This window comes from Rana temporaria, chromosome 4 (genome assembly GCF_905171775.1).
Source record: "Rana temporaria chromosome 4, aRanTem1.1, whole genome shotgun sequence".
NCBI classification, from domain to species: domain Eukaryota; kingdom Metazoa; phylum Chordata; class Amphibia; order Anura; family Ranidae; genus Rana; species Rana temporaria.
This window is the reverse complement of record NC_053492.1, coordinates 130,003,401-130,031,346: the sequence shown is the minus strand read 5'-3', so window position 1 is coordinate 130,031,346 and position 27,946 is coordinate 130,003,401. Positions and strand designations below refer to the sequence as shown.

Here is a 27,946-nt window from a genome sequence, read left to right as displayed (position 1 = left end):
GCCCGAAATATATCCGCGGATAAATATCCGCTGGATCGTACACACCAGCGGATCTATCCGCTGAAACCGATCCGCGGATCAATTTCAGCGGATCGATCCTCTCGTGTGTACGGGGCCTAAGAGGTGTTGGCACACAAAAAGTGGGCCCTGACATCCAAAATACCCAGTTGAATAGTAAGAAAGTAGAGAATTTTTATAACCAAAACATTTATGCCACGTACAAACGATTGGAAATTCCAACAAGAAAACCGTGGATTTTTTTGTTGAGACTCAAACTTGTGTTGCATACACACGATCACACAAAATTCCGACCGTCAAGAACGCAGTGACGTACAACACTACAACGAGCCGAGAAAAATTCCTGAGCATGCGTGTTTTTTTTTCGCATCGGAATTGCATACAGACGATGGGAATTTCCGACAAGAACCTTTCCAGTCGGAAAAATTGAGAACCAGCTCTCAAATTTTTGCTGCCGGAAATTCCAACAGAAAAAGTCAGATGGAGCCTACACACGGTCGGAATTTCTGACCAAAAGCTCACATCGGACTTTTGACGGAATTTCCGATCGTGTGTATGCGGCATAAGTTGCATAATTTAGGATCTAGAAATCCTGAGGCTGGCTTAGCCCGCCAGGCTCTGCCTCAGACTAAACCATTATCAAATATACAAAGAGGGAAGTTTCTTTTTAGTGGCATAGTAATAGGCTGAAACATGTAAGCACCTTAAGTGTCTACTCATGTACAAGGAGGTCTGGTAGTCTTTTAGGCCTCATTCACATTGGCACTGTCAAACCTGAGTTTATATGCATTTTGAGAGCAGTTATAAATAAATCTGCGTGCATGCAATGATTTTTCAAAGGTGCCATTCACATTGTGCATTTACTTGTGGTTGGGTGCAGTCATTTTAGAGAAAACAAGAATACTTTGCGCTCAGGATCCGATTAGGAACTTTAAACCCTCGGCTAAAGCAGGAGCATCTAAATGCAGGAAACGCATGATAGTTTTGCCCATAGTTTTACTTTAACTGGAATAACTTTCCATCCTTTGTTGGGAGTGACTTTGATTTGGGAAAGTGTGTCACAATGGATTATATCCCTGAAGTGCACTCTTCCTACACAAGGCTTAACCCTTGTGTTTTGGACTTTTTTTAACAAATCTCTCCACACTTCAGCTGTAATTGCCTTTTACAGACATCCAGGTTTGTCGCATCGTTATCTCACATGGTTCGTCCAATCACCATCTACATATATATGTGCCGGACTTGCATGCGCATTTGCATTTTTACTGGGGAATGTGAGTGCTTTCAAAAGTATTTTGTTAAAACATTTTTATTTATTTTTTTACACTTTTTATTATTATTTGTTTTTATTCAATTGTATTGCTATTACAAGGGGTAAACAAGACCCTTTGTGAAAGGACTATCCTCAGGTGATACACATAAGACATAAGCTTGTCTGAGAGCTCAGAAAAATGGGGGCAGAGAGCTGAAGTTATACTCTGCAGAGCTGATTGGAGGGAAGAGACACACCCCCTTTACACAGAAACAGAGCTGAGGCTGTCAATCAGCTGGAGCTCCCTCCCCTGTCACCTTTTTTCTCTTGGTGTCAGGAAAAATTGTCAGACGTGATTCATGCTGATAGCAGAGGAATGAGGCAGCAGACTGAAATGATACTTTGTGCTTTCAATCGAGACAAGTACACACTATAGAAGGATATTCTTTGCTCATACTTCATGCCTGAGGTTTACAACCACTTTAATACCTCTTGGCTTTTGTGTGTTTTTAGGTATGCGATAATTGTGTGCCACCCTTATGCCTAAAACACACTAATAGTTTTTTAGTGAAAAAAAACTGACAGCTCAGGAGGAGCCGCTGTACTATGTGCCATTGGCTGAGAGCACTGATATTGAGCCGATCGGCACACCTTTTTTGGTCATGCCTCTTTGAACGAGCGGCTGGCTTCTGTTGGACTGGCTACTGTACACACTGGCTGAATGTCAGCTTTTTTTCTACTAAACCAGCCGATGCCACCCAACATTCGGCCTGTGTGTACAAGGCTTTAGATATATATACACATCTGTTTTAAATGCATACAGGTAGAAGAGGCTTCCATTTGAGAATCATGTCTTTTTAAAATTAGATCCACTTTCCTGTATATTTTAATATATTTGCGTTAGTGTGTAATATATACCTGGATGTGGTTCGGTAATCATATACATGTATTCAGGAAAAAGAAATCTCGCGCCAAATGAATTACACTAAATTATATACTTGATAAATCAAGTGACTAACTGAGTGAAGCTGCTCCCAAATAAAATCAGGTGACTGACTTGCATATATTGTGTAGTGAGGTGAGGGGCGCTATATCAAAATAGTGGATGCGTGTCACAATGTGCGTTTGAGTAGTACACAGTGTAACTGTGTACCCAAATCTATGTGAAAAACCAAACAGATTATAGTCTAAACTCTATAAGTACAATAGTGCCAAATACTGTGGAAAAAAAAAAAAAATATATAAAAAAAAAAAAAATAATAATAATTTAAAAGAATGTCCAGCAAATAAATAGTTAAGTGCAAAATGGATCCAGTGTTGTATCAAGTCCAGGTGCAAAATGCAAATAATCCAATCCCAAATCGCAGGGAACAGTGCAAATGCTAAAGTGCTTGTGAATCTTCAAAATAGCCAAAGTGCGAGAAAGAAGTGATCCACCTTCACCTATAGGTCACCAGAATAATAATGGATGGCTCCTTACCACACAGTGTTGACCAGATTACTTAACATATGGTCGATCAGGCTTGTTTTAAATGAGGATCAGCAGGGTCTCATTGGGTTCCAATGTCAGCGATTGCAGCAAATGGTGTACCAAGAAAGGAGAAGAGATACCACCATAGTGTAAAACCATTTAATATACAAAAGTTAAAATTACAATGCCAAATGGCCTCTTACTGTTGCTGGTGCCCGTTCCCGGCACTGAGGCTGTAGGTGGTGGGGATAGTAAGACAAGATAAGAGATGGCCGCGTCCTGGTCCACTAGCGTGCGTTCCACCGCTAGTTGTCCATCAACCAGTGAGACCGGAAGTGCGTGGCTATGCGTGTGCGCTCGGATACCGCCTTGACGTCACGTTTCAGTTAAACCGTCTTCAAGACGGTTTTACACTATGGTGGTATCTCTTCTCCTTTCTTGGTACACCATTTGCTGCAATCGCTGACATTGGAACCCAATGAGACCCTGCTGATCCTCATTTAAAACAAGCCTGATCGACCATATTTTAAGTAATCTGGTCAACACCGTGTGGTAAGGAGCCATCCATTATTATTCTGGTGACCTATAGGTGAAGGTGGATCACTTCTTTCTCGCACTTTGGCTATTTTGAAGATTCACAAGCACTTTAGCATTTGCACTTTTCCCTGCGATTTGGGATTGGATTATTTGCATTTTGCACCTGGACTTGATAAAACACTGGATCCATTTTGCACTTAACTATTTATTTGCTGGACATTCTTTTAAATTATTTTTTTTTATTTATTTTTTTTATATATATTTTTTTTTTTTCCACAGTATTTGGCACTATTGTACTTATAGAGTTTAGACTATAATCTGTTTGGTTTTTCACATAGATTTGGGTACACAGTTACACTGTGTACTACTCAAACGCACATTGTGACACGCATCCACTATTTTGATATAGCGCCCCTCACCTCACTATACAACATATACATGTATTGTAAATGCCATGGTAACTGTTCCCCTAATGCTGAACTCCAGGCAGATATAAAAAAACATAAATTAAATTGGTAGAGGGAATAAGTATGGGGAGAGGGGATAGTCTAAGGAAAGACTGAAAGATTAGGTAAGTGGGTTACTTTAGGTAACAGTGAATGATATAAAAAAACACTTTGACCCCTTTCACACTGAGGTGGTTTTCAGGTGCTTTAGAGCTAGAAATAGCCTCTGAAAACCGCCTCCCATTCATTGCAGTGTGTCTTTTCACACTAGGGCTGTGCGCTTGCGGGGCGTTACGAAAAGTCCTGCAAGCAGCATTTTTGGGGTGGGTTGGGAGCCCTGTAAACAGCGCTCCCGCAACGCCTTCCCATAGCAATGAATGGGCAGCGCTTCCAAATCACCTTAAAAGCGATTTGAGAGCACCGCAAAATGGGAAAAGCGCCACTAAAACAACGCTAAAGCGCTTCAAAAACAAGCAGCGCTTTATCGCTAACGGCCGGGTGCTGTAATGTGAAAGGGGTCTTAATGTAGTTGTGTGATAAATAACGAATACAGTAAAACCTTGGATTGTGAGCATAATTTGTTCCGGAAGCATGCTTGTAATCCAAACCATTTGTATATCAAAGCAAATTTCCCCATAAGAAATAATGGAAACTCAAATGAATCGTTCCACAACCATTTATTTATAGGTCCTTCAGTTTATATTGAATATTAAAAGATTATAGCAATGTGATTGGTTGTGTAACCATAAAATTTCCATCCACAATTGGAAGCCTCTGCAAGGGGATTAGAAGCAAAATCCAGCAGGAGCTACAGAGTACAGTAAAACCTTGGACACTAAGTGTAGCAATAAGTTGCTAAATGTTGTACTTTCATTAAATGTAACCATATTGCTACACTAATAAGCTCCTCTCTTCTTTTTTATGCTCAGTTGTGACATGACGCTACTCTTATATCAAGACATAGCTTGTATATCAAGGCAAAATGTATTAAAACACTTTGCTTCTCTTGCAAAACGCTCTCAAACCAAGTTACTCTCAAACCAAGGTGTGACGAACCCTCTGTCCTCAAACATATCTAGGTCCGCCATTAATGCTTCCTCTGTCCAGATCCAGCACCTTCCAAGATCACCAGACAACACCTCAGTCTAGGGTAAAAACCAACAGACTCTTTATTCAAGCACATGTTAACAGATCTCTCACTTCAAAAACTCCCCCCACCCTTGGGAAACAGGGAGTGTTAAACTGTCCAATGACAATGGTGACACAGGTCAGGTGTGTTCCAACTTCTCATCAGTAAACAGTCTTAGCAGGGGGCTGTTGGAGGAATCCCCCCTCCCTCTTTTCTCACAGCAAGACACTTGTACATCCCCTAATAGTTGAGGCAGACAGACACAATAGACAATAGAACCCCAAACCATCACAGCAAATAGTACACAACAGCCAACACACAATATACACACAATATGTACAGCACTTATTATATACATTTTACAAGGCTCTAGTGTGGCTGTAAAGAGAATCCGACTAGCACCCTGTGCCCCTATTGGAGATCTTTGTCACCCTAGGCGAATCCTAATTTTCGCCCCTGACTTCACTTTACTCTGCCCATGCAACAAATGTGACCTATCTGACACATACACTGACCCCCCTTACCTCACACATACACTGACACCCCTTACCTGACACACTAACCCCCCCCTTACCTGACACATACACTGACCCCCCCCTCCCTGACACATACACTGACCCCCCCTCCCTGACACATACACTGACCCCCCCCACCTGACACCTACACTGACCCCCCCACCTGACACATACACTGACCCCCTCCCCCTTACCTGACACATACACTGACCCCCCCCCTGACACATACACTGCCCCCCCCCCTGACACATACACTGACCCCCCCACCTGACACACTGCCCCCCCCCCCTTACCTGACACATACACTGCCCCCCCCCCCACCTGACACATACACTGGCCCACCTGACTCTCACACACACCACACAGCACCCCCACTCCACATACAGCTTAATGTAGTTCGGTGAGGATCCGTCCTCCTTTTTTACCTCAGCTATTTGTGGCTTCATCAACCATCATCAGGGCTCTGCTCAGGGGCCAGGCTAGCGCCATCCACCCGCTCCACAGTGTCCCCGCCGAGACCAGGCCAACGCCATCTACCTGCTCCACAGTGTCCCCACCAAGACCAAGCCAGCGCCATCTACCCGCCGGGGCCAGGCCAGCACCATCTCCCCGCCGGGGCCAGGCCAGCGCCATCCACCCGCTCCACGGAGGTCAGCTGCTCCTCTCAATGCTCCCATCTCCATTGAGCCCCGCCCCTTCGCTGCACACACAGACACTCAGCGCTGCACCAGAGGGACAGGCTAGAGCAAAGGAGTCCCGGAGCAGCGCTGTGATACACCTGTCTAAGAAGATATAACAGCTCAGCGGGACACATGAGGGATTGGTGGCGACACACAAAGATCAATCAGGAGAGGAGAGCCGAGCTCACACAGGACAGGGGCTGTGGTTGCGCCCTAGGTGGTAGTGTGCATAAGAGGGCCTGGGGAAGCTGGACAAGGAGCCTCTAGAACTCTCCAGGGCAAGCCTAGCCGCACAAACCCCCGACTCAAAGTCACTCCTGTCACACAAGGTTTTACTGTATTAAAGAGAAGAGAGGCACCCCTAAGGGTATCAATATGTTGCTAAATGTTGTACCTTTATTTAAATGTAACCATATTGTTACACTTTTACGCATCGCTTGTATATCAAGTAAAAATGTATGAATACATTTTGCTTGTCTTGCAAAACGCTCTCAAACTAAGTTACTCTCAAACCAAGGTTTTACTGTACATGTATTTTCAAATGTAAGTACCGGTACCTGGTATCAGTCTCTTGTAATCCTCCATAGAGTAGTCAGTAATTTGTGTCTTTTATATCTACCTAGAGTGCAGCTTTAAATATGTTGCTGGAAACATCTTGCAGCACGCTGTAAAGTCTGGCTTTTTATGAGCCATGATCAACTGAAACTGCTTTTATGACTGCTTGCTTTTCTGTATCTGCCATGCTTAATAACTAAGTTGATACCGTGTTGCTATGTTGTACGTGTACACTGCATACTTACAAATATTACAAATGTTTCCTATATCTTCGCATCATGTGAAATGTGTCTCTCTTATTTCGGTTTGTAACCTGTGATCTGTAAACATTAAATAACACATTACTGACCTGTTTTTGATGTGGTCAGCATTCAGGACCACACATGTCAGCACAACAGACAGTGCACAGCAAGGCACCAGGTGTACCTATCCTTACACTTTGCATATCTTTATAGATATGTCTGCTTGCCAAACCAGACTGGCAGGAAAATGCTTGTGGTGCTAAAAAGAAAGAAATAGCAAAATAATAACAGGTGTTCTGTTCAAAGTACACAATGGATGAACTTTTCCATAGGAGCCAACTACACTAATCTGAATTGGAGTACAACAGTTGGAGAATGGAAGGAAGAATTGGATTGGATCGGGTAACAGGAGCCAACCTTACTTTACACACTTTGATAAATAAGGCCTAGACCAGGGGTGTATTTAGGTTTTGTGCTGCCCTAGGCCTGGTGAAACTCGCGCACCCCCTACTTTATATATGACGCACCCCTTCCTTTTTAAGACCCGTCCTGTCATTTTCATGGGATGAGGACAGAGGGAGGGTGGGATGAGGACAGGGGGACAGGGTGGGATGAGCACATGGGGGCAGGGTGGGATGAGCACAGGGGGAAAGGGTGGGATGAGGACAGGGGGACAGGGTGGGATGAGGACAGGGGGACAGGGTGGGATGAGCACAGGGGGACAGGGTGGGATGAGCACAGGGGGACAGGGTGGGATGAGCACAGGGGGACAGGGTGGGATGAGCACAGGGGGACAGGGTGGGATGAGCACAGGGGGGACAGGGTGGGATGAGCAAAGGGGGACAGGGTGGGATGAGGACAGGGAGACAGGGTGGGATGAGCACAGGAGGACAGGGTGGGCTTTTCCGCTGCCCCCCGCAAAAAGTGCCGCCCTAGGCCTGGGCCTTGTCAGCCTAGGCCATAATACATCTCTGGCCTAGACCTAGATATTTTTGTAAAATTTAGCTATACTCTATACAGTGCATCCAGAAAGTATTCACAGTGGGGTAGATTCAGGTACCTTTGCGCAGTTTTTGCCCTGCGCCCCCGCAAATTTTCTGCGCTACCCGCGATTCACGGAGCAGTAGCTCCGTAAATTGCGTGGGTGCTCCGGCAAAATGCCCGGCGTAAGCGCGCGCAATTTAAATGATCCCGTAGGGGGCGGGAATCATTTAAATTAGGCACGTTCCCGCGCCGATCGTAGAGGAGCATGCTCCGTCGGGAAACTTTCCCGACGTGCATTGCGGCAAATGACGTCGCAAGGACGTCATTTGCTTCAAAGTGAACGTGAATGGCGTCCAGCGCCATTCATGATTCACTTACGCAAACTACGTAAAGTTCAAATTTCGCGACGCGGGAACGACGGGTATACGTAACATTGGCTGCCCCTGCTAATAGCAGGGGCAGCCTTACGCGAAGACCGCCGTACGCAAACTGCGTACGCAGGGCTCGCGTAACATTGTGAATCGGCGTTAGTATGCAATTTGCATACTATACGCTGAGCACAACGGGAACGCCACCTAGCGGCCATCGCAAGAATGCAGCCTAAGATATGCGGGCATAAGAGCCTTATGCCACGCATATCTTAGGCTGCAGTCGGCATAACGAGGTTCCTGAATCGGGAGCATTCGTTACGCCGGCGCAAGTAAGCAATTGCGCTGCGTAACTATGGTTACGCAGGCGCAATTGCTCTCTGAATCCGGGCCAGTGCTTCACTTTTTCTACATTTTGTTATGTTACAGCCTTATTGCAAAATGGATTAAATTCATTATTTTCCTCAAAATTCTTTAAACAATATCCCATATTGTCAACGTGGAAGAAGTTTGTTTGAAATCTTTACAAATTTATTCAAAATAAAGAACAGAAAAAAAATCACATGTATATAAGTATTAATAGACTTTGCGCAATACTTTGTTGAAGCACCTTTGGCACTAATTACAGCCTCAAGTCTTTTTTAGCATGATGGTACAAGTTTGGCACACCTATTTCTCGTCAGTTTCTCCCATTCTTCTTAGCAGGACCTCTCAATCACCATCAGGTTAGATGGGAAGCGTCAGTGCACAGCCATTTTTAGATCTCGCCAGAGATGTTCAATCGGGTTCAAGTCTGGGTTCTGGCTGGGCCACTCAAGGACATTTGCAGAGTTGTCCCGTAGCCACTCTCTTGTTATCTTGGCTGTGTGCTTAGGGTTATTGTCCTGTTGGAAGATGAACCTTCGCCCCAGCCCAAGGTCCAGAGCGTGGAGCAGATTTTCATCAGGGTTGTCTCTGTACATTGCTGCATTCATCTTTCCCTTGATCCTGACTAGTCTCCCAGTTTCTGCCACTGAAAAACATCCCCACAGCATGATGCTGTCACCACCATGCTTCTCTGTAGGGATGGTATTGGCGAGGTGATGAGCTGTGCCTGTTTTCCTCCAGAAACCATTTAGGCCAAAGAGTTCAATCTTTGTTTCATCAGGTGCCTTTTGGAAAACTCCAGGAGGCCTGTCATGCTTTTTTTTACTGAGGAGGGGCTTCCGTCTGGCTACTCTACCATACAGGCCTGATTGATGGAGTATTGCAGAGATGGTTGTTCTTCTGGAAGGTTCTCCTCTCTCTCCACAGAGAAATGCTGGAGCTCTGTTAGTGACCATCTGGTTCTTGGTCACCTCCCTGACTAAGGCCCTTCTCCCATGATCCCTCAGTTTGGCCGAGTGGCCCGCTCTAGGAAGAGTCCTGGTGGTTCAAAAACATTTTCCATGTACAGATGATGGAAGCCACTGTGCTCATTGGGACCTTCAATTCTGCAAAAAAAATGTCTGTACCCATCTCCAGTTCTGTGCCTCGATACAATCCTGTCTCGAGGTCTACAGACAATTCCTTGAACTTCATGGCTTGGTTTATGCTCTGACATGCACTGTTAACCATTGGACCTTATATAGACAGACGTGTGCCTTTTCAAACCATATCCAATCAACTGAATTTACCACAGGTGGACTCCAATCAAGTTGTAGAAACATCTCAAGGATGATCAGTGGAAAGGGGGTGTACCTGAGCTCAATTTTGAGTGTCATGGCAAAGGCTTTGAATACTTACAGTGGGGCAAAAAAGTATTTAGTCAGCCACCAATTGTGTAAGTTCTCCCACTTAAAAAGATGAGAGAGGCCTGTAATTGTCATCATAGGTATACCTCAACTATGAGAGACAAAATGTGGAAACAAATCCAGACAATCACATTGTCTGATTTGGAAAGAATTTATTTGCAAATTATGGTGGAAAATAAGTATTTGGTCAATACCAAAAGTTCATCTCAATACTTTGTTATATATCCTTTGTTGGCAATGACAGAGGTCAAACGTTTTCTGTAAGCCTTCACAAGGTTGTCACACACTGTTGCTGGTATGTTGGCCAATTCCTCCATGCAGATCTCCTCTAGAGCAGTGATGTTTTGGGGCTGTCGCTGGGCAACACTGACTTTCAACTCTCTCCAAAGGTTTTCTATGGGGTTAAGATCTGGAGACTGGCTAGGCCACTCCAGGACCTTGAAATGCTTCTTATGAAACCACTCCTTTGTTGCCTGGGCAGTGTGTTTGGGATCATTGTCATGCTGAAAGACCCAGCTACGTTTCATCTTCAATGCCCTTGCTGATGGGAGGAGGTTTTCACTCAAAATCTCACGATACATGGCCCCATTCATTCTTTCATGTACATGGACCAGTCGCCCTGTGCCCTTTGCAGAGAAACAGCCCCAAAGCATGATGTTGCCACCCCCCATGCTTCACAGTAGGTATGCTGTTCTTTGGTTGCAACTCAGCATTCTCTCTCCTCCAAACACGACGAGTTGTGTTTCTACCAAACAGTTCTACTTTGGTTTCATTTGACCATATGACATTCTCCCAATCCTCTTCTGGATCATCCAAATGCTCTCTACAAAACCTCAGATACAGGTCTGTGAGAGCCAGAAATCTTGCTTGTTTGTAGAGGAGACCAAATACTTATTTTCCACCATAATTTGCAAATAAATTCTTTCCAAATCAGACAATGTGATTGTCTGGATTTGTTTCCACATTTTGTCTCTCATAGTTGAGGTATACCTATGATGACAATTACAGGCCTCTTTTACCTTTTTAAGTGGGAGAACTTGCACAATTGGTGGCTGACTAAATACTTGTACACTGTATGTACATCTGTTTTATTTTTTTTGTTTTTATTTTTTTCCTTTTTTTTTGTTTTTTTGCAGAGATTTTAAACAAATTTCTTTCACATAGTAATTATGGGGTATTGTTTGTATAACTTTGAGTAAAATAATGAATTTAATACATTTTGAAATAAGGCTGTAACTTAACAAAATTTAGAAAAAGCGCTGTGAATACTTTCCGGATGCACTGTATATGTGAAAGGAACAAGCATAATGGTGATAATTTCAACAGTGTCTTTTAATGTTTTTTAAAACCTTGCCTATATATTCAGTTTGTAATTATCTATTGAGCATACACAGTCGTATTTGCTTCCTTTCTGCTTTGATGGTCCTCTTATTTCACTCCACGTCTAAGGCTGGCCATAGACATAGCACTTTTAAAAATCACTCAATTCCCCCATTAACACAGTCAGTGTTGATGGGTGAATCCCTCCTGTGAAACTATTGTGTTCTTCCGACGGGGACAGAAGACAGTGGATAGTGCTAGCGCCTATGGCCATTGGCACTAATCGCATGTAAAATCCAGCAGGCTGGTTGTACCCAAGTTGATCGATTGATCAACTTGAGTACATTCAGCCTGCCCATACATGGTTCGAATCCTGCTGAACCGTCTGAGATATGGCCGGCTTAAGGCTAGCTATACAAGGCTTGAATTTGGCTGAAGTTCAAGCCATGGGGGACTTTGCTGACATCACCTGGCTTGACAAACTTCCTTTGAGAAATTTAATGAAGTGGGGAAAAAATTGCCGGCTGAGCAACAACTGCATTTAGTCAGATGCTGTCAGTGTTCAGGTATTCAAACAATGAATGACGATTGGTATTCAGTGACCATGTAAGTGAATCTGGCCGTAGGTGGTTCAAATTTCAGCTGGTTCAGCGGGGACCGGCCTGATATTCAAACAATCTATGGGCAGACTGTACACATGTTGATCCAGCAGTTGAATTAGGTACAACCAACATATAAGATTTATACGTGGAATTATTGCCAACGGCTATAGGGTTCCTCCGCTGGGAGAGCTCCGCAGGAGAGATTCTTCCATCAACACTGACTGTGTTGATGGGAGAATCCAGTGACTTTCATTTCTGAAACCCGTGTTGGCAGGAAAGAAAATCGCATCATCTATGGCCTGCCTTGGGTTTCCTAGGCTAAAAGCTTAGAAACAGCTGTTTTTTAATTTTTAGAGATCATAAGGCACATAATAAATAAAATAATAGTGTGATTTTGTAATTCTAAAATGTATAATGCTGGTTCATGTGAAGTATATATTTTACTGATATACCCACATTAAATTGTGTGTGACGAATGAATTCCTTGTGCAAAAGGATTGGACATGTTTGCAAGAGTTTCTGCAGGGAAACCACCAAAAACCTTTTAAATATGTAATTTATATGTTAGCCCCATGGAGAACAAGACAGCCATTCTTCCTGTGGTCCAGAGCTGTCGGTTTCCCTGAACGGAGAACTGAATCAGCTGTTAGGTATGCAACGCTGTGAAAGGCAGTCCTGTCCGTCCTTAGGAGGTGCTCTGCCAAAGAATAAAAATATACAGTGTGTTTGAGCAAAACATTACCATTTCCATACTAGACGGCATCTGGACGGCTACAACACGGCGGCGGCAAAATGCATTTTGCTCTTCTTCTACTAGGTATATTCTTTATTCTTGATGTTCTGTATGGCTTGTATGGAACTATGATAAAGTACTACAACCTATCTATAAATTACATCTATCTTATTTGTTGCTTTAAATACCTTTTTAGCACACCATTTGAATTAGGGGAGAATGTGTCCCTTCTTCCATGTGTGATCACTTAATTGCTGGGAAAGTTTCTGTACCTTTGTTGTGTTTGTGCATACTGTAAAGGTAAATTTAGATATATATTTAATATCATTGCACAACTATACTATAAGGTATATATCTGCTTAAGCAGAGAGCATGCAAACAGATTTTCCATCCATGGCAACAAAAGATCAGGTACTTTTCTAGAAGATCACTAAGCACTCTAAAAAAAAAAAAAAAAAAATGTTCCATTTATTAATGATTGATTAATTTTCAGATTTCTACTCTCCAAACTGTATTATTCTTCAGTTGAAGAAACCAGTTTCCATCTGAAAGGTTTGCCTGTCTTGCTCTTTTCTTTTGTCACTAATACCTCCTTTTGGCTACTTCAAAAAAGGGGTGAATACAGTGACCCTACAAGAAATATACAGTGCCTTGCAAAAGTATTCACCCCCTTGGATTTTTACCTATTTTATTACATTACAGCATTTAGTTAAATGTTTTTTATTCTGAATTATTTGTGATGGATCAGAACACAATAGTCTAAATTGGTGAAGTAAAATTAGAAAAATATTTACATAAAACTATTTTTTAGAAATAAAAAAATGATAATTGGCATGTGCGTATGTATTCACCCCCTTTGTTATGAAGCCCATATAAAGCTCTGGTGCAACCAATTACCTTCAGAAGTCACATAGATTGCACACAGGTGGACATAATTTCACTAACTAAGTGTCACATGATCTGTCATTACATATACACACCTTTTCAAAGGCCCCAGAGCCTGCAACACCTAAGCAAGAGGCACCACTAACCAAACACTGCCATGAAGACCAAGGAACTCTCCAAACAAGTAAGGGACAATGTTGTTGAGAAGTACAAGTCAGGGTTAGGTTATAAAAAAATATCCAAATCTTTGATGATCCCTAGGAGCACCATCAAATCTATCATAACCAAATGGAAAGAACATGGCACAAACCTGCCAAGAGATGGCCGCACACCAAAACTCACGGACTGGGCAAGGAGGGCATTAATCAGAGAGGCAGCACAGAGACCTAGGGTAACCATGGAGGAGCTGCAGAGATCCACAGCAGAGACTGGAGTATCTGTACATAGGACATCTATAAGCTGTACGCTCTATCCAGTTGGGCTTTATGGCAGAGTGGCCAGAAGAAAGCCATTGCTTTGAGAAAAAAACTAAATGGCACATTTTGAGTTTGGGAAAAGGCATGTGAGAGACTCCCAAAAAGTATGGAGGAAGGTACTCTGGTCTGATGAGACAAAAATTTAACTTTTTGGCCATCAAAGAAAACACTATGTCTGGTGCAAACCCAACACATCACATCACCCAAATAACACCATCCACAGAGAAACATGGTGGTGGCAGCATCATGTTGTGGGGATGTTTTTCAGCAGTCGGGACTGGGAAACTAGTCAGAGTTGAGGGAAAGATGGATGGTGCTAAATACAGGGATATTCTTGAGCAAAACCTGTACCACTCTGTGATTTGAGGCTAGGACGGAGGTTCACCTTCCAGCAGGACAATGACCCCAAACACACTGCTAAAGCAACACTTGACTGGTTTAGGGGGAAACATGTAAATGTGTTGAAATGGCCTAGTCAAAGCCCAGACCTTTATCCAATGATAAATCTGTGGTTAGACTTAAAGATTGCTGTTCACAAGCGCAAACCATCCAACTTGAAGGAGCTGGAGCAGTTTTGCAAGGAGGAATGGGCAAAAATCCCAGTGGTAAGATGTGGCAAGCTCATAGAGACTTATCCAAAGCGACTTCAGGAGGTGAATACCTGTAGTTATGCACATTGACTTTTTCTGTTATTTTGTCCTATTTGTAGTTTGCTTCACAATAAAAAAAAACATCTTCAAAGTTGTGGGCATGTTCTGTAAATTAAATGATGCAAATCCTCAAACAATCCATGTTAATTCCAGGTTGCGAGGCAACAAAACACAAACAATGCCAAGGGGGGGTCAATACTTTTGCAAGGCACTGTAACACTTATAACATCTAGTGCATAGGCATCGTAAGTTGGTAAAACAAATTCACATTACCAAGCTTTTTAAGCGCAATGTTTAGAGTGAATTTTTATTTTTTTTATTTTTTATGATTTTTTTTTTAAGAAGGGGGTCATTTTTGGGTACAGTGGGGAAGGATTAGATTCCCACTCTTCTCATATCTTAATGGTGCCTTTCACCCTGGTAGAGAGATCTCTTCTACCATTTCATCCTTCCATTATATCCATGGCTTTGCTCTGGGCTGTTATTCCTTGGCTCTTTTATCTGGATATTTCTATGGAGGAACCACTCAGAAGCCAGATACATCGTAGTGCTTTTTGAACATCTGATGAAATGCTATTTGGTGCAGGGCTTAGTTATATTGTACAGTATATTTTGTAATTTGCCCATGTCACTTGTACACTTTGATTTAAAAAATACCAACAAAGGAAACCTGTACTGAGAGAAAAATGGAGCCTGCTAGTTTCATGTTTCTCACTTTGATACTTTCACAATAGCTGACCAGCAAAAAGTATGCAGCCATTGGTGGAAGAACGATTTTAGAACTCCTGATCTGCATGTTTGTTCCAAGTCAGTGACACGATTAGTAAAGTTATGGGATTATCCGGGCAGCCAGGTAACTATCATTTTTTGGAAGCATAATAATGGCAGCCCCATACATCTCTCAAAGAAAATGTGTTTTCTAAAGTATATTTAAACTCGAGCAAAACTAGTTTTTGTCTTTATTTCACCTGGTGATCCTGCCAGTAACATACTTCCTGTCCTAGGTTGACAACGCTCACTCACCATATTGTATCTACGAAATAGCGTTGTCACAGTAAGGCAGAAAATGTGTTGGTACTACAGAACAACTTTCCCTCTCTATAACACAAGGGAAAGTTGTTTAGTTAAGAGGTAAGCTCTGCTCTGATAAACCTGCTTAAAGCGGAGTTCCACCTATTTCTGTGTTTATGAAAAGTGTAGCTGCTGACTTTTAATAAACACACTAACCTGTCCTATGATCCAGCGATGCAGCCACCTGAGGCCTCGGTTCTCTCCCCGGCGCTGGCATCACTAGTGTGGGCACCCGGCTGTGACAACTTGTGGTTTCACAGCGGAGTGTGCACTGTGCGTCCTAAATGGCTGGGCAATCTGTGACGTGTCCCAGAAGATTGCAGGGAGGAAGGGGGAGAGGAGAATTTCCGCTCAAGTCACCTAGGCGCCCCGAGCGGAAGTGGGAGCTGGGTACCCCCGAAAAAAAAAATTCATGCCAAATGTGGCACGTCAGGTGGACAGGGGTCCTTTAAAGCAGAAGTTCTAGTTATTGGTCGAACTATAACACTGCAGAGTGCACAGGACAAAAGGGAGAATATAGGAGAAGTTCATTGTTAGGATTTACATATCGTAACAAAATAAGTTGTAAAAGTACCACAAAGTTGACTTCTGAAATCGATTCTGTCTGGTTCGCTGCAGGGGCTTTAGTTGGCAACCTGTAAAATAATCGCATAAACCTGGGGAGGAGATAAAATATGCAAAATACTTGATAGACATGACACAAGGTGGTATTGGCTATCCATTCAGCTTTTGTGAACAGAGGTGGGTAGAAGCAAAGTTACGGGAGAGATCCATATACAATGTACATGTTGAGCCATGGTGCCACTGGAGTTGAGTAAAGTGATGCCAACACTACAGCCTATTGGAACTGTTTTATATCTTGGAAGGAAGATTTGGTGCCTGATTTTATTAAGAATGCTATCTGCACAGCAGTATTGAAAAAATGAAAGGCACATTGATTAGGGTTGAAGTGTATGTAAAGCAGCCTTTTTCAGCAAGGGCAAGAAGAGGCTATACTGTTGCCTAAACATTTTTTTTACCATAAAGTGATACTAAAGTCTTGTTTTTTCTTGTTTAAAATAACAAAAATGTCATACTTACCTGCTTTTGTGTAGTGGTTTTGCACAGAGTGGCCTCAATCCTACTTTTCTCAGGTCCCTCAATGACGCTCCTGGTCCCTTCCACCTATGAACGTCCCCACTGCAATCAGCTTGCTATGGGGGCCCCTCCCCCTTTCCCTCCTCATTGGCTTGCTGACTTTTATTGACTGCAGTGTGAGCCAATAGCGCTTCGCAGCTACTCAGCCAATGAGGAGGGGGAGCCCTGGACAGCCAAGTCTCTCGTGCAACATCGCTGGATAGAGACGGGGCTCAGGTAAGTATGAGTGGGGCTGCTGCATACAGCAAGTTTTTTATTTTAATGCATGGAATGTATTCGGATAAAAAAACTTTCTGCCTTTAGAACCACTTTAATGCAAGGAATACATTAAAGTGGAGTTACACCCAAAAGTGGGTGTAACTTATCTCTTGTTCTTGACAGGTATCCGTCCCCACTTTTGAGAGATTTCCCCAAGGAAAGATCACTTAAAGATTTGGCCCCTCCTCTTTTCCTCACCGCCGCGCCATTCAGAAAGCGCAGCGCACTTCCCGCATGCTCAGTAAGAAATCGGCTGCTTCACTGCCAGTTTCCCTTACAGGCAATAGCGGTGGCAACACCTGAGAGCTGATGGAAACATTGGTTGGGGTGCCGAAATCGCTGGATTCCATGACAGGTAAGTGTCCTAATATTAAAAGTCAGAAGCTACAGTATGTGTAGCTGCTGGCTTTAAAATTTTTGCTGGGGGAGGGGGGCGGAACTCCTCTTTTTAAGCTAAAAAATGTTTAGACTTTATAACCATTTTTTGCCAATGATACATCTTGCACTTTGCATTCTACCTTTTGGCTTTCACTGTTTTTATTAAATATACTGATTCTTGTTTGTGTTTTTGTGTCTCTGCAGTCACCAGATGGTTGCCTGTCAGTTTGCAGCTAAACTCACAATCCCACATGCTCCCAGGTAATGTTTAGCGTTATACTGAATCGTTTTGCCTTATTATAGATATAAACAGAATTAGACATATTAACATGGGGCCAGAGTGGCTGGGGATCACAACCTTACTATAACGTATTGATTCAACATGTGCATGTCTGCAAGCCTACATGTAGATCAGATGTGGAAGCAACCAGCTGTGTCCTTCCCAAGGACATTATATGCACCGTGCATAATGAAAAAAACGTCTGCCGTCACAGACACTCATAAAATGCCAGACACAATCTGGGCCCCTACAAACACGATTATTCCCTCTTTTGCTGATGAGGGTACTTTTCCTGTGCTGACTCATGTCTGTAAATTATTAAAGTGTATTTCTACTTTTTTTGCAGCCACATTGGGATAACGCCTACTTTATATATGTTACATGTTTCCATTAACATAGCAAAACTTACAAAAAAAAAAAAAATTGCTACGCCGTCGTATCTCTGAGATACGATTGTCGTATCTATGCGACTGATTCATAGAAACAGTTACGCATAGATAGCCCTAAGATCCGACAGGTGTAACTTGTGTTACACCGTCGGATCTTAGGCTGCAATTCTAGGCCGGCCGCTAGGTGGCGAGGCCATTGCGGTCGGCGTAGAATATGAAAATGACTAGTTACGGCGATTCACGAACGTCCGCGATGCCCGTCAATCTAAATTTACGTCGTTTCCGTAGCGATACGCGTTGTAAAGTTAAGGCTGCCTCCTAGGTGGTCTAAGCAATGTTAAGTATGGCTGTCGTTCCCGCGTCGTCCGTGAATGGCGCTGGACGCCATTTACGTTAACGTCAAACCAATGACGTCCTTGCGACGTCATTTAGCGCAATGCACGTCGGGTAATTTGATGGACGGAGCATGCGCAGTACGCTTGGCGTGGGAGCGCGCCTAATTTAAATGGTGCCCGCCCCATTTGAATTAGGCGGGCTTGCGCTGAGCGGATTTACGTTACACCGCCGCAAGTTTACAGGTAAGTGCTCTGTGAATCAGGCACTTACGCTGTAAACCTGTGGCGGTGTAACGTAAATGGGATACGTTACGCCGCCGCTGCGCAACGTAATTCTTTCTGAATCTGGCCCGTAGTGTTTTGAAGGGGTCTGTTGAGTAATGTTTAACATAATTATTCCTGTCTGTACTGTGTTTGATGGAAAAGAGTACTGCTCCAAGCCCTGCGACCTAAGCTATGACTAAGCATCTATCCATGATGTGAAACATGTTAGCTTTTTTGTCCCCTATGTCCACTTTCTACAGTTGATTGCAGTGTTGCATGAATTTTTGGATGTTATACAGCTTTGGATTTTATCCTTTGTTCATTTTGTTTTAATAAATCGCCTATCGGAGTGCAGCAGTCCAGGAACATTTCTTTTTTCCATGTACTGTGTTTGAAGTTCTTCATTATCTGTTCTAAACTAGATTTGAATACAGTTTTTGAAGAAACCGCCCTTCCACTTTGTATGTTAATGAGGTATAGCTTCTGAGAGGCTGAATGTACTGTACATGGATCGAAATTTGCCCGGTTCCGCAGGGACAGATTGAATTTTGATCCATGTATGGACACCTTTGCTGTGCAGAAGAAGTCAATCTATCAGTCAACATCTGTACAACCCACCGGTTGGGTTATTTTTTGAACGATCAGTGCCACCGGCTATAGCCAGCAACACCAATCGTGTTCTGATGGCGGGGAAGACTCCCGCCATCAGAACACCATAGTACAGCAGGAGCGATTCTCCCCATGCACCTTGAATTGGCACTTTTTTATTGTCAACCTGTTGGTTGAATGAAAAATAATGTATAATGTATGACCTAATAAAATATTTAGTGCAGCACAATAAAATTGAGGGAAGAAAAGTCCATCTAACAATAAAAAGGAACTACAAGTCCCAAGCTGGAAGGTGAGATCCCTCGTGAAGAAAGGTGAGGTCTAATCCACTGGTGATATGTAGGTGACAGAATCCTCCACTAGAAAGCCAAACGCGCTTACCAGAACAGATGGACCTCTGTTCAACAGATGGTCATGTACACTTGTATCCACAGAGGAATGATGGTCATTTCCAGCACGGCAATGGTAACTCCAGCCTGGCAGAGGTGATCCCCAGCACGGCAGTGGTTTTCCAACATTACAGTGGGACCAAACCATCCAAGGTGAGTATATAAAAATTGAAGGACACCCTCTAAGTGTACTCCGTAGGTTTTATTTAAAGATAAAAGACATATAGTACTAGCGCAAAGTGGCATGATCAATGTAAAATTGCCAATATAGACAACAAGATCCAAGGATCGAGAGATGGCAGCGGGCGATGTCCGTGCACTAGCTCCCCCCCCCATACGCGGCGTTGCGTCCTTGCAGGACTTCTTCACTGAGGAACATCACCTTCCTTCACGAGGGATCTCGCCCTCCTGTTTGGGACTTGTAGTTCCTTTTTATTGTTGGCTGGAATTTTCTTCTCTCAATTTTATTGCGCCGCACTAAGGGCCAAATTCAGGTAGAAGTGCGGCGGCATAACGTATCGTAGATACGTTACACCACCACAAGTTTTCATCGCAAGTGCCTGATTCACAAAGCACTTGCGATGAAAACTACGCCGGCGGCCTCTGGCGTAAGCCCGCGTAATTTAAATCGGCGTGTGCCATTTAAATTAGGCGCGCTCCCGCGCCGGACCTACTGCACATGCTCCGTTTCGGAATTCCCGCCGTGCTCTGCGCGCAGTGACATCATTTTTTCGAACGGCGACGCGCGTAGTGTAATTCCGTATTCCCGGACGGCTTACGCAAATGACGTTAATTTTTAAATTCCGACGCGGGAACGACGGCCATACTTTATACAGCAATACGATTGCTGTGTAAAGTTAGGGCAGGTCAAATAACGACTAAAATTGCGACGGGAAACTTGACTGCCGACGACGTAGCGAACGCGAAAATCCGTCGTGGATCCGCCGTAACTGCTAATTTGCATACCCGACGCTGGAATACGACGCAAACTCCACCCAGCGGCGGCCGCGGTATTGCATCCTAAGATCCGACAGTGTAAAACAATTACACCTGTCGGATCTTAGGGCTAGCTATGCGTAACTGATTCTATGAATCAGTCGCATAGTTAGAACAGAGATACGACGGCGTATCAGGAGATACGCCGTCGTATCTCTTTTGTGAATCTGGCCCTAATTATTTTATTTGTATACTTATTGTAGGCAATATGATTACTTATAGTGTTCAGCTTGCATTTATTTGTTTTACTTCTCCCCTTATCTGTTTGCGCTGATTGTCTTCCTTTTTATACATAATGTATGACCTGCCTGAGACTGTCCAGGAATCGTAAAGCTGGCCATACACTACTTTTTGTTTCGACTCCAAAAAAATGACAGATTCCCCTATTCAGCAGGAACTGGCTGAGATTCAAACCTTTAATGGGCAGGCTGAATGTACCAAGTTGATCGATCGATCAACTTGGATACAACCAGCCTGCCGGATTTTCTTGTGACTAGCGATAATCACTGCCTTCACCCACTGTCTAATCTAATCACTGTCTTCTCCCACCATGGATGGCTTCCCCTGCCCCCCCCCCCCCCCCAGGAGAAGACGGTGGCCCAGCAGGAGGGATTCCTGCATTAACCCCGATTGTGTTGATGGGGAAATCGTGCAAATTTCTTTCCTGCAACCCGTGGTTGCAAGAAAGAAATTTGTTCTGTGTATGGCTGCTCTTAGTCCAATGCAGCCAGCCCTAATTACAGCTCACTGATGCTTGAATCTAATTGTTAGCTGGGATTAAGGCAGATGTTCTCAGATCACCACATTGACAAAAGGAAATGAGGTAGACGTGTGCGCTAAAGCCATAACTGGAAGAGAAATGGAAGTATTTTGCTTTCTGAATATATTTCCAGGTTTACATTTCATTTTTCTCTGAAGTGTTCCTTTAAATATTGGGTTTAGGTTTTACATACCAATAAATACAACCAGTTGCCATAGCTGTGTCATAAAAGTACATGCTGTGCATCATGTAATGATAGTAATTAAATATATTTTGGTTTTAAGCCCAGGTCACTGCCTTATTCAGCACTGGGTGAACCAAGGCTTATTCTTTGAGGCCAGAGAAATTGTAGTGCTGGAAAGAACAAAGGTATAATTTCATACCTTCTTCGCCCTAAAGTACAGGAAAATTGAATATTTTGGTAAAAAGCACGTTTCATTGTAGAGGAGACATAGAATGCTTTACAGTATAATGTAATTAAATACAGTATAAAGATACAAAATATATTTTGTTTTGAGGCACTTAGACCTTTTACATTAAGAGTGGCAGAGACGCCTAATTTAATAAGATGTTCTGGTTCCTCTAAACCTTTGACCAGCGTTGGCATCAGAGAGAAAAAAAAATGGGTACTTTTGTGAACAGCTTATTCTAAACCTCCTTAAAAGAGAAGCACAGCCAAAGCTTCTCTTCTGGTTCACAGGAGTGCACTTACTTTTGCTCTCCGGTGACCCAAATTCAGCCGACAGCAGGGTAAAGCCCTCTGTCATCTGATATAACAGAGCCGCTCCAGACTCTGGAAGAATCCCAACCATATTGTCAGGATCCACCCAACTGTCTGATGGACAGCTGGCTCCGGCTGCCAGCTGCACCCGTCCTCTCTCCACCCCAGCGCTTCAGTGAGCGCTGGAAAGGCAGAGCAGGGAGTGTTTACTGACAGTCATCGCTCTCTGCTCTGAGCGGACCGAGAACTAAGCGATCAGCTGTCATGTTCAGTTCTTAGTCATGGAGCCAACAGCGCATGTGCAGGAATGACATCATACCAGTCCAGCCAATCAAGATAGCAGAAGATACCAAACCTGGAAGAAGCCAAGTAGAAAATGTCAACGCCGGCAAGAGAGTTCATGGACATGGCACTGCTGGAGCCTACTTTAACAATTTTGTATCCCTACCAAAACAAAGGTGTATCCAAAATGTAAACAAAAAACATGGTGGCAGTAGACTTATTGAGGTGTTGGCCACTTAAGTACCCAGCCTTTTTCTGACATTTGTTGTTCACATGTAAGAATCAGCATTTTTTTGTTGAATAAATTACTTAGAACCCCCAAACATTATATATATATAGGTGTGACCTACATATGTGTTTACTACTGCACGCAGGGACATGGGTGCTTTAAAACATTGGCCCAGATTCTCGTAGAGCGGCGTAAATGTAGACGGGCGTAGCGTAGTTACGCTACGCTGCCGCAACTTAGAGAGGCAAGTGCTGTATTCACAAAGCACTTGCGTCTAAAGTTACGGCGGTGTACCGTAAATGTGCCGGCGTAAGCGCGCCTAAATCAAATGAGGAACAGGGGGGCGTGTTTTATGTAAACTAATCATGACCCCACGTAAATGACCCTTTTTCGAACGGCACATGCGCGCGCATGCTCCGTATCACGTCGAATTTTCAAATTAAATTACGCCCGCTCAATGCCTAGTCGACGTGAACGTAACTTACGTCCAGCCCCATTCACGGACGACTTACGCAAACGACGCTGTTCGTACATTTCCGACGTCCATACCTAACATGACTTACCCCTGCTTTATGAGGGGTAACTTTACGCCGGCGTATGTCTTACGTAAACGACGTATCTTGCTACGCCGGGCGCACGTACGTTCGTGAATCAGCGTATCTAGCTAATTAGCATATTCAACGCGGAAATCTACGGAAGCGCCACCTAGCGGCCAGCGGAAATATGCAACTAAGATACTGTGATAGATTTCTGTAATAATGCCTATTTGATAAGCTGAGCTAATGTTTTATTAGAACTATTAATAATGTTTAGTATTATTTTTCATATATTCTTTTTGATACCTTTTTATATATAAATATATATGCATGAATGAAATCATATTAGTACCTATTCTCCTTGATGATATATATAAGATATGTTTGATGCAATGAATTGTGTTTAAAAAGTGTTTTCCACTCCATTTTCTTCTTGTCTGCTACCTCCCATCAAAGGAATCCTTGTTCTGGACTGCTTATGCCCTTATAAGGCAACACGCCTGCTTCTTGCGTATGGATATCTAAATGGACTATTTTCTGGACTATTTCAAACAAAGGACTGCCTTTTCCCTGCCCCTGTTCTTGGACAAGCCCCTTTCCCAGGCCATCTCATTATATTCCTTGTAGATTTCATTAGGAGACCCCTATGATTTAGGGTTGAACAAAAGACTTTGCCATGTGCTTACAGGAGAGGAGGGTAAATGGGTGGGGTCCAGGGTGATTGGGAGGGATCGATGGGTGTGTACTTATTTTGAACCAATGAAAATGTATGTATCTGTGATGTCATGAGCATTATAAAGGCAATGGGAGGGAGCTATTCAGTCTTCTGTTCTGCTCTGCTCTCCTCCTTCACTCTCCACAAGAAGTTGTCCTGTGTCTGTGTGTGTGTGTTTGTTTGTCTCTTCTTATCTCAACAGATGGTGCCAGTGAAACACTGCAAGCCTCTCCTGTATTGAGACAGGAAAACAGTCCATATCAATACGACGGTGTAAGAAACTTACGCCGCTCGTATCTTAGCTGAATTTATGCGAAACTGATTCTAAGAATCAGCCACATAGATACGACGGCTCTCATTTGGACTTACGACGGCGTACATGGCGCTACGCCGTCGTAAGTCCTTTGAGAATCTGGGCCACTGTTTTTTTTAGCTTTTATTACTTTTTTTTACACTGGTACTTTTAAAAAAAATGTGATCACTTTTATTGCTATCATGACAGGTCCTCATTATGGGGAGATCTGGGATCTAAAAGATCCAAAATATCTTCTTTACCCTTAAAAACCAAAGATAAGGATTAAAGAAAAATAATTAAATAATCTTTTGCTTTGAGAAAAAAAACAAAAACATGTTTTTACATGGCCCTGGGAACGGGAAGTGAGGTCATGAAAACATAGCTCAAGTCCTCCAAGGGCATAGAGATGAGCGGTGGCCATCTTGCCATCATTTATCTCTTTGGGAAATGACTGCCAACGCCAGATGGTTCCCAGGCTCACCAATAGGTAACCCAAGTCCAGGAACCACTAGAAAGGGGTGGGAGGCACCTCTCCCACGGCAGCGAATCCACCACTGGCATCTCTTTTATCGGAAAGTCGGCAGCCGAAGGGAAAAAAAAGTCTAGCTGCAGCCATAACCCTGGTTTTTAACGTCAAAATCATGATGTAATTTCCCAGTTATGCGGTCAGCAAGTGGTTGGGGTAATGAGAAAAAGACTTTACGGCCTGTAGTCACATGATAAAGGGATCAACATGGTAAAGCAAGGGGAGATATTTAATTAAAATGTTAATTTAGTAAGCTTGGTACTGACATCCCAGGCTTACATTGTCCACCACTGTTCGAGGATGTTACATGTGATGCCGCGTACACACGGTCGTTTTTTGTGATGAAATTAAACAACGTTTTTCATCATGAAAAAAAACAAAGTTTTTCTAACTTCGTCATAAAAAACGACGTTGCCCAGACACCATCGTTTTCTGAAAATTCTCTTGCAAAAGCGCGGTCACGTACAACACGTACGATGGCACTCTGTTCCATTCAAGCTCCCGTCTCATAACTTGCTTCTGAGCATGCACGGGTTTAAAACGTCGTTTTAGCCCACACACGATCATTTTTTATGACACAAAAAACGACATTTTGAATAACAACATAAAAAATTGAAGCATGTTCGAATTTTTTCTTGGTCGTTTTTTAGAAGACAAACAACGATGTGAAGCCCACACACGATCATTTTAAATGACGTTTTTAAAAACGTCGTTTTATTTCATCACAAAAAACACTGTGTGTACGCAACATTAACCTCACACACACCTTACAGATTGTTGGGATATTTTTTTTCCTGCTTGGAGTTCTGCTTTAATTAGGATCAAGGCATTGAAAATACTAATATGTACATATATTTAGAGCTATATTGGCCTATCACCAAATCAAGGTCTAATAAAAAAAAAAAAACTGGACCAACCCAGAAGGCACCACAATCTAAAACATATGTTTTCACTTTTCTTAGGGTTTCCTATGCGGTTGATACCAGCTGGTTCAGGCAGAGGGGATGGTCTTAGCGCTAAGAACAGGAAGAGAATCATGCCCGACCCCCTGACAGAGCCTTCGGTACCTGATCCACTGTATGAAGCCAACCTGTACTGTAACACTCCTGGAATAACAGAGCGCAGTATGGAAGGTACGGTTATGATCTAAATGAATCTCAAACTAGAGGGAAGGAGAGAATGGGATCATCTGAGGAGGACACGGTTATTAGACTATAGACCAATTTCATAAAAGTACATATATTTATTTTGTTAAAGTTGATTAAAAACCTCATTCAAATGTGGATCTCGCCGTACTACTAGGCATGTAGCAACCTAGTAGGGATACAAATAAAAGGTATGTAAAGCCTAAAAATGAACTTCTCCTATTTGTTCCCTTATCTGTTAGATATACAATACCATTGTAGGTGTTTTTATACCATTGTAGGTGTTTTGTTATATCTGTTCAATAAGGGCAAAAAGACCTGTTAGTTTTTTCATCAATCTTGTGTGCTGATAATTCCCTGTGTCTGTACACATGGAAAGGGTGGTGAGTAGAGGTCTGTTCTTTGTAATCTATTAACCATTTAGGGACCAAGCCTCTTTCTGAGATTTGGTGTTTACAAGTAAAAAACATTATTTTTGCTAGAAAATTACTTAGAACCCCCAAACATTATATATATATATATATATATATATATATATATATATATATATATATATATATATATATATATATATATATATATATATATATATATATAAATGGTTGGGGGTTCTAAGTAATTTTCTAGCAAAAGAAAAATGTTTTTTTTTACTTCTAAACACCGAGAGAGAGAGAGATGGCAGTTGTTGCAATCGTTTTTGTCACATCGTATTTGCGCAGCGGTCTTGCATGCGCACTTTTTTTGGAAAAAAATACCCAACCTATTATGCTTCAAAATTGCGCCCGCTCGTGGAATGGCGACAAACTTTTACCCTTGAAAATCTCCATGGGCGCAGTTTAAAAAATTCTACAGGTTGCATGTGTTGAGTTACAGAGGAGGTCTAGGGCTCTAATGATCGCGGCAATACCTCACATGTGTGGTTTGAACACCGTTTTTCATATGCGGGCACTACCTACTTATGCGTTCGCTTCTGCGCGCAAGCTTGTCGGGACAGGGCGCTTTAACCGCTTCAATACAGGGCATTTTCACCCCGTTCCTGCCCAGACATATTTTTAGTTTTCAGCCCTGTCGCACTTTGAATGACAATTGCGCGGTCATGCAACTCTGTACCTTTTTGTTTGTTTTTTCCCACAAATGGAGCTTTCGTTTGGTGGTATTTGATCACCTCTGTGGTTTTTATTTTGCTCTGTAAACAAAAGAAGAGCTACAATTTTAAAAAAAACTATTTTTTTTTACTTTTTGATTTAATAAATATCACACTTTAAAAAAGAAATAAAAAAAATTTCCTCCGTTTAGGCCAATTATGTATTCTTCTACATATTTTTTAAAAAAAAAACGCAATAAGCATATATTGATTGGTTTGCGCATAAGTTATAGCGTCTACAAAATAGGGGATAGATTTATGGCATTTTTATTTATTTTAATTTTTTACTAGTAATGGCGGCGATCTGCGTTTTTTTTTTTTTTATTGTGATCGTGACATGGCGACAGTCACATCGGACACTTTTGACACGTTTTGGGACCATTCACATTTATACAGCGATTTAGTGCTATAAAACTGCACTGATTACTGTGTAAATGTGACTGGCAAGGAAGGAGTTAACACTAGGTGGCGATCAAGGGTTTAAATATGTTCGCTGGGGAGTGATTCTAACTGTAGGGGGAGGGGACTTACAAGGGGAGGAGACCGATGTGTGTTCCTCTGGAAACACACATCGGTCTCCTCTCCTCTGACAGGACCGTGGATCTGTGTGTTTACACACACAGATCCACGGGAAGGGGACAGAGCTGGGATCATTTTGGATCCAGTTTCTTCAGCATACTGTACATAGGAAGCTGATTAAACCACAGTAAAGAAAAAAAAATCATGTAGCCCGATGAGTTTAAAGGAAATGTTTGTATATATCTTACTCCTTTTATAGCACATTATTTAAAATGAATATTTGGTATGTTTATAGGTAGCCAGAAGGTGGAGCTTTTGGCTTTGTTTTGCAGG

General features: G+C 42.7%; 1 protein-coding gene across 3 annotated transcripts in view; it reads left to right on the top strand.

Annotated features, from left to right (window-relative positions):
• The window catches only part of PXYLP1 (2-phosphoxylose phosphatase 1), a 55,610-nt gene that overhangs the window by 14,981 nt on the left and 12,683 nt on the right, over window positions 1–27,946 (top strand). The window contains exons 1-3 of one of the 3 annotated variants that reach the window (XM_040349056.1): window positions 12,535–12,708; window positions 17,684–17,740; window positions 25,768–25,938. In XM_040349056.1, coding sequence (XP_040204990.1) covers window positions 12,684–12,708; window positions 17,684–17,740; window positions 25,768–25,938 — 253 coding nt within the window. In that variant the 5' untranslated portion in view covers window positions 12,535–12,683. Of the gene's footprint in view, window positions 1–12,534; window positions 12,709–17,683; window positions 17,741–25,767; window positions 25,939–27,946 lie in introns of those variants that run through there. The other 2 variants (XM_040349054.1, XM_040349057.1) reach the window with 2 other exon arrangements.